Below are 10870 nucleotides of genomic sequence, written 5' to 3' on the forward strand. Positions count from 1 at the left end.
TTGCCACTGGCCTCCACCCGACCCCCCGGTCTTTCACTGTCCTGGACACGAGGTTAACTTGTGCTGGAGTTCTTGTTTTTAAGGTAATTTGATTCAAGTGTTCAGAAATTATGTAGAGCTCCATTGATAAAGCAAAGAGCAAAATTTGTAACAGGCATGTTTTGGTTTGAAATCGTAAAGAGAAGATTTAACACTTGCGTACACTGTCATTTGAAAAACGATTAATTCTTCCTTTTTTTTTTTTTTTCCAGTCCGTTATAGGGAAAAACCTTCAGTAGGGCTGTTAACACTGATGACAGATCTTTTATGCCAAGGTATGAGTTTTTTAATGTTCTCTGTATATTTCAAATGAAATTGCTAACTGTGAAAACATTGGTAGTTGGGGAAATTTGAGAACTGATAAATGTATAATGCATCATTTAATATAAAAAATTGCCTGCATCTTGTTTCCTGTAGTGAGGAAAAGAAACCCTGAAGTTTTGTGTTCTCTCTTTCCTGATGTCTGCTGCTATTGTACAAAATAAAAATCTCTGATTACAGTCCACAGTCTTTCTTTCTAAGGCTGAGTCAAGAATGTGTCTGCTTTGATTTTTATTTTTTTAAGTCTTTGTTATCGGCTTACTTGGTGGAGATTGTGTCATCGGTTATGGCCAACGTTTCATCAAGTTATGCAAAACCATCAGGTCACGTGCTCTTACCAGTCATCCTCGCGCTGAGCAGCGTATCTGCGCCTCCCATGCTCCTTCAGCATTTGGAGCAGGAAGGAGAGACTAATAAATACGAACTGCCGTCTTCAGATGTATAAGATTGTACTCGGGCATTTGCATTTCACAGGGCGCACGTCACGTTTCAGGTTGGCGTGAAGTTCTTGCACCCACTCTCTCTGTGCTGTGTTGTCTCCGTTTATGCTTCTCTCTCCCCACCACCCAAATAATAAACTTGATGAGCTGGTGAAACTTTTGTCACAGGAGCAGCTAGTTTTTGCATCAGGGTTATCTCCTGAAGGGCCTCGGCCCTTCTCCCCACGCTGCCCTCCCCGCAGCCTCTCCCCGGCTCCTTCCGCTGGTTGGGAAATACCCGGAGAGTTTTGCTGCTCTCTGCCCTGATTCAGCCACTCGGTTGCAACAGGGCGAAAGATGGTTCGTGTGGTTAAGGCAGTGCGTGAGTGCTCGGCTGAGTGAACACGCAGGTGCGCTCGGAGCCACGTTTCAGGTTACGGCTTCATCTGCCTTTGCATCCCTCTGCCGGTCCCTCAGAGATCCTTCTGTCCTGCCTGCACTGCCTTTCATTTCTGTGTATTAAAACAAATACTCTGCATCTTTTCTTTGCCTCTCCATCAGTTCACGGGGTAGGGCCCTTCACTCTTCCTTCAGGAAGGAGCTGGGTGTCTCTTTTTGTCACTTCCCAGGTAGTGTTGGTGACAGCAGCAGCAGCAAAGAGATGCTGTTAAAGAATAAAGAATAGAAGAGAGGAATCCTGAGTCGTCAGGCGTTTCGCAGTGTAGAAGCAAAGTCTCTTCATTATTATAGATGAAATCTGAACTTTACTAATTTATCACTTTGTATTTAAAGTGGTTGTAGAGGTGCTGGGCAGGTTGGAGAGTGTGACAGAGTGGGTTGGAGGGGACCTGCTGCTCAGCACAGTGAGGGGCTCGTTAAGATGAGATGTGCTCTGTGCCCCACACTTGTCCTGCCGTCCCTGAGTGCCTGTGTGTATAAGGGAAAAGGGAGCACGAGCAAGGAGACACGTGCAGCTTTTGCTTTATTTTTCACCACAGCGCTCAGAACTAATGAGACAGTTTCACAACATTTATCACAACACTAAAAGTTATTTTTTTACACTGCTTCGTGGTCATATTCTTTTCTTGACTCAAAAGAAACACTTAACGCCCGTAACTTCATTCCATTTTGAAACGTAGCCATTGCTTCACAGCATGCGACTCCGCTACCCAGAGCTCTGGATGGAAATGAATGCTGCTGTGTCTAACTGTATTTAGGTGGGCATAAGCAGTTGCCAAATGAAAAGTTGGCTAGGATGTAGCATAGTAATTTCTCGAGCACTCTATTCATGTTGTATAAACAGATAACATTAACATACTTGTGAAAGAGCTACAAGATAATTAAGGCGTGTGGGGTTTACAGTAATAAGGCTCATGCGTTTCAGGATCTTGGTTTCCTGTTGCACCTGAAAAGAAAAATAATCAGCAAATACTGTAGAGGAGAAATGAGAAGTTAGTCTTGTACTGCTCCTAGCTGAAACTTTCCCACAAGTATTTTTACTATAAATAAGAAGTGAAAGAGTTCACAGCTAAATTTAACCCTTCGCTTGATTGCTTCCTGGGTTTTCTTGGGTGGAACAGACTGTGGAACTGTAGGGAGATGAAGACAAACCAGATCGATAAATTGCATTTATGCTTTATTAAAAATGCAGCGCCTTTTAATTTCTAAGGATTATCAAGGGGGAAATCATTGCTAATTAGAATTCCCCTCTCCTTCCATCCAAAATCATGATTTTTTTTTTTTAAAAAAAAGGAAGTCAATGTTACTTAATGTTACTTCTTGGGGAAATTTTCAAGCAGAAGAGCTTACAGCTGCCAGAATTTTATCAAAAAATGCCAGTGTACGAGAGTGCAGTGACATTGCTTGCTCTGCTTTTAGGTATTCAGAGTTACCATTCTGGAAAATCCCTTTCAGTTTGACTTAGTTTCACAATTTCTATGAAGTTAAGCAACTGCAGCTCATATCTTCAAGAGCTGAAGAAAAACCGCCCCAAGGTGCTTAAAAGTGTGGGCTGCTGCTGGCTTCACCTTTATCCCCCTTCTGCAGCTCGGGCGAGGGAAGGGCTGTGTGACTGCAGAGCCCTCTCTTTCGGTTCTTCTGACTTAAAAATGAGCCTAAAGTTGTGTGAAACTGGCTGCAGAATTTGTATGCCTCTCTCCAGCTGCATGCGGGATTTTTTAAATTTTGGTTTAACCTGTACTTGTGTCACAGTATGTTTTACAGTCAAAATGTGGTTGAGGGGTGAGGGTTAAAAGTGGGATGTTTGGGCAATGTCTGCAGTAAAGAATTCAGCTGCCAGTGCCGACACAGCTCCGGCGGGGACTGGCTGTGGCTGTGTGGCAGCACGTGGGTTTCCTCTGCACTCTGTGTGTCACAGCTTCCCTTTGGGAGTTTAAATGATAGAAAAAAAACCTGTCCCAATTTCATTATGATATAAACTTGAGGCACAGATTGTCGAGGAGTTGTCCACAGTTGCAAAGCTAAAAATATGATCCCTGTTCGTTGCAGACTGTTGTTAGTGGTAGTCAACAAGGTGACACATTTCTCTATCAAACTATTTGGAATACGTTTTTATTCTTAAAGCAATCCTCAAACTGTAGCCAGTGAAGCCATAAATCCTGTGGCAGCATTAGTTTGAAATGCCGTAGGGAAACACAGCTTGCTCAGCCTCGTAGCGCTCGTGTTTCTGAAGCCTTACTTGGGAAGAACGCGCTATCATGCTGGGGGAAGAGGGGGAAGATAATTAGCTGCTGAGGTCATTGTTTGCCTGAGCTCCATCGATAGGGACAGCCCAGCCTGGCTTATAATGTAAACATAGTGTAAAATGTTTATCACCGGCGTTGTCATTTGCCTTATTTGTCAGGGAATCTCGGTGAGAATGAGAAGTTTTCTGGTGCTGCGTAGCGAGTTGAGGGAGTTGCAAGATTTCCATAAAAAGGCAGAGCCCTCGCTTGGGCGCGCGGGGAGGCTCTGCCTTGGCAGCCGTGCGTGCGGCCTGACCTTTTCCGGAGAGAAAATACTGACCTAAAGCCTTCCCTGCTGGGGGTGGGTGCGAGAAGTCAACCGCTCCACTTGCATCTTTCTGATCTGGCTTTCTTGTCCAATACTCATTGTTTTATGCTGTAAAATGCCGAGAATGCAGAGGACAGGCAGCCAGAGCTTGTGCTACCCGGCGCAATGGGAGCGGGCGCCTGTGGCTGCGCTGTCTTTGTATTCATCCTCATCCTCGTCTTCTTCCTCTCCGAGCACACGTGGGCTCACAGGTCCAGCTTTGGGCATCTCAGATAAACTGAGGCTGTCGGAGCGGCCATCTGAACCTGAGTGCCCAGGTGGAAAAATAAAAACCAAACCTGTTGCTAAAGAGGTTTTTGTTCTCGGGAGTGTTTGGAGAAGGGGAGCGTGCCGCTGCTTTCAGAAGATACTGTCATCAATTTGTGTGTGCAGGTACACTCTTAACTGTTGGCTTTTTTTCTGCTTTCCAGATCGTCGCTATTTGAACAGACCACACCATGCGTGAGTACAAGCTAGTGGTCCTTGGTTCAGGAGGCGTGGGGAAGTCCGCTTTGGTGAGTTTTGGGAAGCGGTTTTGAAACCCACACACAATTTCAAAATTGGCCTATCTTATTGCGGGCACTGCTCGTTAAAATGCATTGGGGTATCTGTATGACTTTTAACATGCATAGTGACCCCCATGTAGCCGCTGTCACACTGCTGAAATATCTGTGAATTTGTGTCACGTTTTTGGAGAAGCAGCAGGCAATTAATCGCTGTTACAGTAGTTCGCATTTCACTTCTGCTTCCTGCATGGGTATAATACTGTAAATGACTGAATGTCTGTAGCTACATATTAAAAGCCTAACCTAGACTGGCACAGCGAAGGAAGGCTTGCCGTGCCTGGCCGTGAATTAGCGGTGGTTGCAGCCCTGCATAGCTCGAAGGCTCTGTGTTTTCCATCCTGCATAGAACCCGAGTGAGCAGCCTGGACTGAAAACACGGGGCAGAATGAGAAGTGACCTCCAGTGTCTGCAGCCTGAGGGATAAGCAGACTGATGACACTTTGCACTCCTTAAGTACTTGCGTTGTTTCTCATAAGAGGTTTACATAGCAGAGTTGATAGTAAAGCATTGTAAGAGGGGTTTCTGTCAGCTATTTATCACAAATCAGTCAAGCAGCTCGCTTCAACAAGAAAGGCAGAGAACTGGTCAAGTGTAAAGTTATCTAAAACAAGGAATTACACAGTGTTCCTTTTCACAGAAGATAATAGCTGACCAGCTGTTCACGTAGACGTTCACGTAGACGCAGACACTGCTTCTTGCACTGTTGTTGAAATGGGCTGCTGCTAATCTTGGTAAATCACCTGCAGAATCCAGATGAATAGGAGGAAAGATTATTCAATTATGTATCAAATTTGATGTACTCTTTCAGAGATCCCATCCTAATTTTTACAAGATGCAGGTGTAAAACTTTTTATATACTATAGTCTTCCACAGCAACTTAAGCAATCTGTATTACTTTTTCCACCAGCATCCCCTTGATTATCTTGCTTCTGTTATGTGATGTTGAAAGACTCACTAGGTAAAATACACCACTTATTAATAGGCTGTATGTAAAAATTATTCAACATCTGACATACCTGAATTTCCATATTTGTGAGGTAAAGTCTGAGTCAGCATCCATCACTGGCCTTTTTAAAGGCTGAAATCAAATACTTAGTCTGGTAAACAAACGTTACATTCTTTTTGACAGTCTAGGTGCTAAGTAAGCATATATTCTAATTTATATGCTACATTGATCCATTATGTTTATAACAGGACACAATAAGTGCCAATTAGCAGCTGAGTGAACAATATTTAGCTTTCATGATGACCGTCTACTTATTTACAAGGATTAGCAAGGAGAGGTTACAAGGTGGGATTTAAAATAATATGGATGTCACTTTAAAATTTCTTTCTTTGAACTGTATAAACTAAAATGTCTAACAAAGAGGCTGGTGTTCCTTTTCAATCCTGTGTTTTCATTACAATATGGTGTTGTTTCACTGCAAATCCTTCTTATTGCTTTAACTCTTCTGTGCCAATACGATGCTGATGGTGCATTTGGTAACGATGACAGGAGAGCAGAAAACTCTTCATAGTTATTAAGGCACAGTTATTCTGCAGCTTCTTTATAAGTGTTTCCTTTGCAGTAGTTTTCTCCCCATTTCTGATAGGAGTACAAACCTTGTGGAGTGTGAGTGGTTAGACGGCATTACTGAGAGTATCCAGTTGTGCATAGTCTGTATAAAACCGGAAACCAAAGTTGGGACACACAGACCCCAAACTAACAGAAAGTTGTGAAGTCTTGGATCCACGCATAACCTGAAAACAGCCCCAGATTTCTGTCTTCTCCCTTGGCCTCTCTCTCCTCCTATAATCAATAAGAGTAAAGTACATCAGAGATTAAGAATATCACATAGTTAAATAGGTTATGAATGAAGCTGAATATAATTGTAATTATGATTCTGTGTAAATGGTGTCTGAACACAAGCTTCAGTTGGAAAAACAAAAATTAGAACAGTGATTTATTAGCAATAAAACAATTTGAGAGGAGAATACATGGGTTCAGTTAATTTTCTTTCAGAGCAGTATGGTATTTGCAGGTATAAAAGTGTTGTAGTAGAAAGATGAAACGTTGTGAGTGGTTTGTCGGATTGTCGCGCTGAAGGCTGGTGCACAAACACAGTTCCCAGAATAGAGCAGTACAGATGTGACAAACGTCCGTGCTCAAATGTTACCCTCCTAGCAAACAGCAACCTTCTGGGGACTCTCTTTGGTTAGAAGCTGTGCTAAGAATCCTAAAATGTAATCTGTAATCCAGAGTTTTTATTGTTGGTTTCCATTGCTGGTATAACACTGTAATCCATGTTGATAGTGGTATCTTATTATAATGAATTTACCGAGATGTGTTATCTGAAAGGCAGACTGGGACAACCATTCAGTGTGACAAGAAAATACTGGAGAAGCAAAGGCTTTGATTGTGAGAGTGCAAAATAGGTTTACTTAGTGATACAGGATGATTTTTAAATGAGGTAGCGCTAGAAATCTTTTCTTCTTATATTAAAAGAAAGAGCAAACCATCAGGTTCCAGCATACAGCGCGATGTTCTGCCTGTATCTGGCATATGCCGCTCTCTGAAAGTCTGCAAGTGCCTGTGTGACAAATGTGAACCCTCTTGCAGAAAAATCTCAGCTGTCTGTCCAAGCGAAATACAGCTTCTCAGAAGAGGTAGTGACTTTGCGGAATTTGTATTAAAAAATTTGTGGCGAGTTCAGTTGACAAAAGATAGTTGGTGTGTTTGTTGATTTTAAAGAGGCAAGCGCTGGGATCTCGGTGCTTGGTTTTACAAACACCACCTTGTTACACCAACACCAGCCAACCCTCCCCGCGCTCCTGCGCTGCTTTACTACGTTATTGTAGGGGAGAGCGTGGGGACGCGAGGTGGAAAGCAAAAGCCAACTCTGCCTTGCTGCGGGCTGAGAGGAGCCAACGCACGGCACGACAGAGCTCGGATAGCCAGAGATGGGCCGCGTCCGAGTGACAGCTTGATGGGACATGTTTAGAGTAGATTTGCTTTGAGTAATTATATAGGGGAAGAAAGACTTCCTCTTTGAAATGAATGATGTCGCCTTCTTTAATGGTTTCATACAAATTGAGTATCTGGAGACGCTCCAGATTTTACTTGCTGCTCTGAAATACGTCCGTGCTCTGGGCATGTAATCCAGATAGCTCCACTCTAACCCCAATATGATTTGAATCGAAATGTGGATTTTCCACAACGTACTTTCCCACAGTGTGCCGATTGCCAGTTCTTCCGATTAAATTTCAAGTCTTCCATATTTGGTGATTTTTATTCTTCTAAAGTTGTCGCAGGCACACTTGAAGTAAAGGCATCTTTGAGGATACCATCTTTTATCAAAAAACAAGCAAGCAAGCAGTTTACATTTCAAAAAAAGTTTTGAAAACATGCTTGAATAAAGTGATTCTTAAAACAAGGGAAACTACACAATTTTGTTTTAAAGAATTGAAAATTTAGATGTCTTTTTCTCTGCTCCCCACTATGGAATTTTAACAACAGTGTTGAGTAGTTTTTGTGTCGTTACTTTTTCATAAAGTGCTTCTTGGTAAATGTTAGTGGTCGCCTTCAGTTCACCTAATGTTTTACTTCTTTTCTTCTCCCCAGACTGTGCAGTTCGTTCAGGGAATTTTTGTTGAAAAATATGACCCAACAATAGAAGATTCATACAGAAAGGTAAAATGACATCATTTTTATTTCTTCCAAGTCTCACAGAGCTTGCTTCTTTTCAGCAATACAACAAAAGCTTATTGGAACGAGAAGGGGTCTCTTCGGAGAAAATGTCATGGCTGCACGAAACCGCAGCAGGAAAGCGATGCACAGCAGAGCATCAGTCTTGGAAGTGGTTTCATGCAGATAGTTTCCTTTGGCTTTACAGAGTACTTTACTAATTTAGAGCCCCTGAATACAATCAAACAAATTGTATCAGCTATTATAAAACTGAATTATCGGGGAATGACAAATTTTGCTGTTAAGTGGACTGCTCCCTAACTTAGTTCTGTTTAACAGGGGGATTAAACTTCTGTTACTGCATGTTACCCAGAGCTTTTACTTTAAATCTCCAATAGCTCAGGTTGAGGCAGTTTGAGGCTGCAGCTCTCCTCCATTTGCCTGTGTCTTCGTTAGAGGTTACTACACCTGCCCAGAGATCACTCTGGTGTGTTTTCCTGGACCAGCCCCGGTTTTCCCTTGTCCTGGGGTCTGAGCTGTGGTGGTTGGCAGACCAGTGCGCTGCCCATCCTCCTGCCGGGGCTTCTGAGGGACGCCTGGAGCAGACCCTGTTACTCGGCTCTGTTTGCTTTCATTTGATGTGTAATTATCACTTCAAAACATAAGGATATCAATATTTGCTAGGTGTGTGCTATCTGTAGAAGTTGTTAAAGAGGATAATACACCTTCATCACAGTAGGTGACATTACTGTAGCATAGCAGTTGCCTCTTGTTTTCTTTTAGGAGTGGCTGTTTTGCCATTTAGTTCTAATGCGTTCTGCTTGGTTTGAAGGCACTTAAATTCTTTACGACTGTTTTGGATGCAGGCTTGTAATTACTGAGCAAAAGTCCTTGTCAGGATCCCTGATGGGGTCGTGTTACGTAATTCTGCCAACAGAGTGGTGCTTTCTTCACTTGGTTGATGTCAAATAACCCATTGTTTTACAGATTAGCATAGATGTTACCATAATTAAAGGCACCAAAACATAAACCAAGAATTTGTAGCATTTGTGCGTGTGATAATTAAATGTAAATTGTATTACGAGTTCTGCTGTTAAATTCATTTGACTTTCCTGGAATTACCCTCGTTGGATCCGAGACATTTCTCAGTGAGTGGAAGACTTGGTAAGCCTAGCTGTGAGGATCACTAAATATTTTCATTTTTCTTTTCTTCCTTACGCCCTTGTATCCCAGCAGTAAAGAAAAATTGAAGTTTAAGGTCCTTTGATCTGTAAGAGTGGATTTTATCTCACTTAAGTTGAGATGTTTACAATGAGCTGCTCATTTAGGCTTTTATAATCAACAGAGTCCTGCAGCGTAAGTGAGCTGACCCAAATGCCTGGCTTGGGGCGTAATTAATCCTCTAATAGCAGTGCCTCTCAGCGTTGGGGAAGTGCAGGTGGCTGGCTCACTTAGAGAGGTCTCGCGGCAGAAGTAAAAATTAAGCTGATATTCCTCTTGCTTGTCCCATCTCGAACGTTAGTTTTAACTGCATTTGTCTCTTCCTTATTTTCCCCAGCAAGTGGAAGTAGACTGTCAACAGTGTATGCTTGAAATCCTCGATACAGCAGGGACAGTAAGTATAATTTCTTTTTCTGATTGGTATGGAGTTACTTTATTAAGAATGAGGTGAGATGTTAAGAGTGGAACTTAATACTAATGTAATAATCCTGCCCAGGCAAAACAATAGATCAGCTGCTATCATTTAAATTAAAACCCAGTGTGGTGAATGAGCCGTCTGCAGCGCTGCCAGCAGCATTGCGAACCCGTTCTCCGGCCGGTGCCCCAGTGCTGGGACACAGAGGTTGGTGCATCCTGTGCCACTCGCCTCCTCTCTGCCATCCACCATCGGCTCACCATCGACATACTCATTTGGGAGAATTTTACATGTTAATTTTGCAAGCGGCCAGAATACAGACAGATTGAAGCCGCTTCCAAACAATGCATAGGGATTGCCTCCCAATTGCTTCCCAGCACGTCACGTCAGCCTGCATGGAGAGGATTTCATCAGTATAGATCCTGTACCTGTCAGGGAATACTTCTCTACCCGGTGGTACCTCCCCGGCGCTGCCCTGTGCTGCTCCGGGTGGCCCATGACGTCCTTCCAGCCTGAGAGCTGCGACTCCCTGTGCCATGCCACTGTCACTTGCCGTCCTGCAAAGTCCTGGCACTAAATAAACAGACCTTGTGATGGCTGAGTGCACATCACAGGGGGAGGACACGCTTCCTAAAAGTCGGTTTTATTTAGAAAGCTTTGAAAATTATTAACAGCAATGCAAAGGCGTGGAAGCAGAAATCATTGTTACAGGGTTCGGGTAAAGCTTCCTTTCACAGGCGGGGACAAAGGCAGCTCTGATCTGGCACAGATTTTCCAGCGCGCTCTTGCATTTCATTGCATTGAACCTTTAAGCCATTTTCATGCTAGAGATGACTACTATCTAACTGGGTATATTTGGAGGTGATCAGGCAGTGCCTTCCCACGCAGTCGTGCTCATGATACGTGGTGCGTGCGTGACACCTAGGCCTGTTTCAATATTGTGTTAGAGGAGAAATTGAATTTCCAGTCCATATCTGTTGTCTGGGGAATTGGTCTGATGGCAGACTCGTGCTTAACACCATATCAGAAAATAAATGAAAGATCACTACAATACATCAGCCAAATCTTAACACCTTGTATTATGGCTTGGGGCGTACAACAGTCCATCTGAAGATATATTTTTATTGCTGCTCTTGAACTTTTTCATGTTTTTTTAAGAAGCCTTTTTCTATAT

The 10870-nt window shown here is 43.0% G+C and overlaps 1 protein-coding gene across 1 annotated transcript in view; it reads left to right on the top strand.

The window, feature by feature from the left end:
- The first annotated feature begins 261 nt into the window (after window positions 1-261).
- The window catches only part of RAP1A (RAP1A, member of RAS oncogene family), a 22285-nt gene continuing 11676 nt past the window's right edge, over window positions 262-10870 (top strand). The window contains exons 1-4 of the mRNA XM_009888434.1: window positions 262-314; window positions 4262-4345; window positions 7998-8066; window positions 9619-9675. Of these exons, the coding sequence (XP_009886736.1) occupies window positions 4289-4345; window positions 7998-8066; window positions 9619-9675 (183 nt within the window). The 5' untranslated portion in view covers window positions 262-314; window positions 4262-4288. The remainder of the gene's footprint in view (window positions 315-4261; window positions 4346-7997; window positions 8067-9618; window positions 9676-10870) is intronic.

This window comes from Charadrius vociferus, unplaced genomic scaffold (genome assembly GCF_000708025.1).
Source record: "Charadrius vociferus isolate BGI_N301 unplaced genomic scaffold, ASM70802v2 scaffold1077, whole genome shotgun sequence".
Taxonomy (NCBI): Eukaryota; Metazoa; Chordata; class Aves; order Charadriiformes; family Charadriidae; genus Charadrius; species Charadrius vociferus.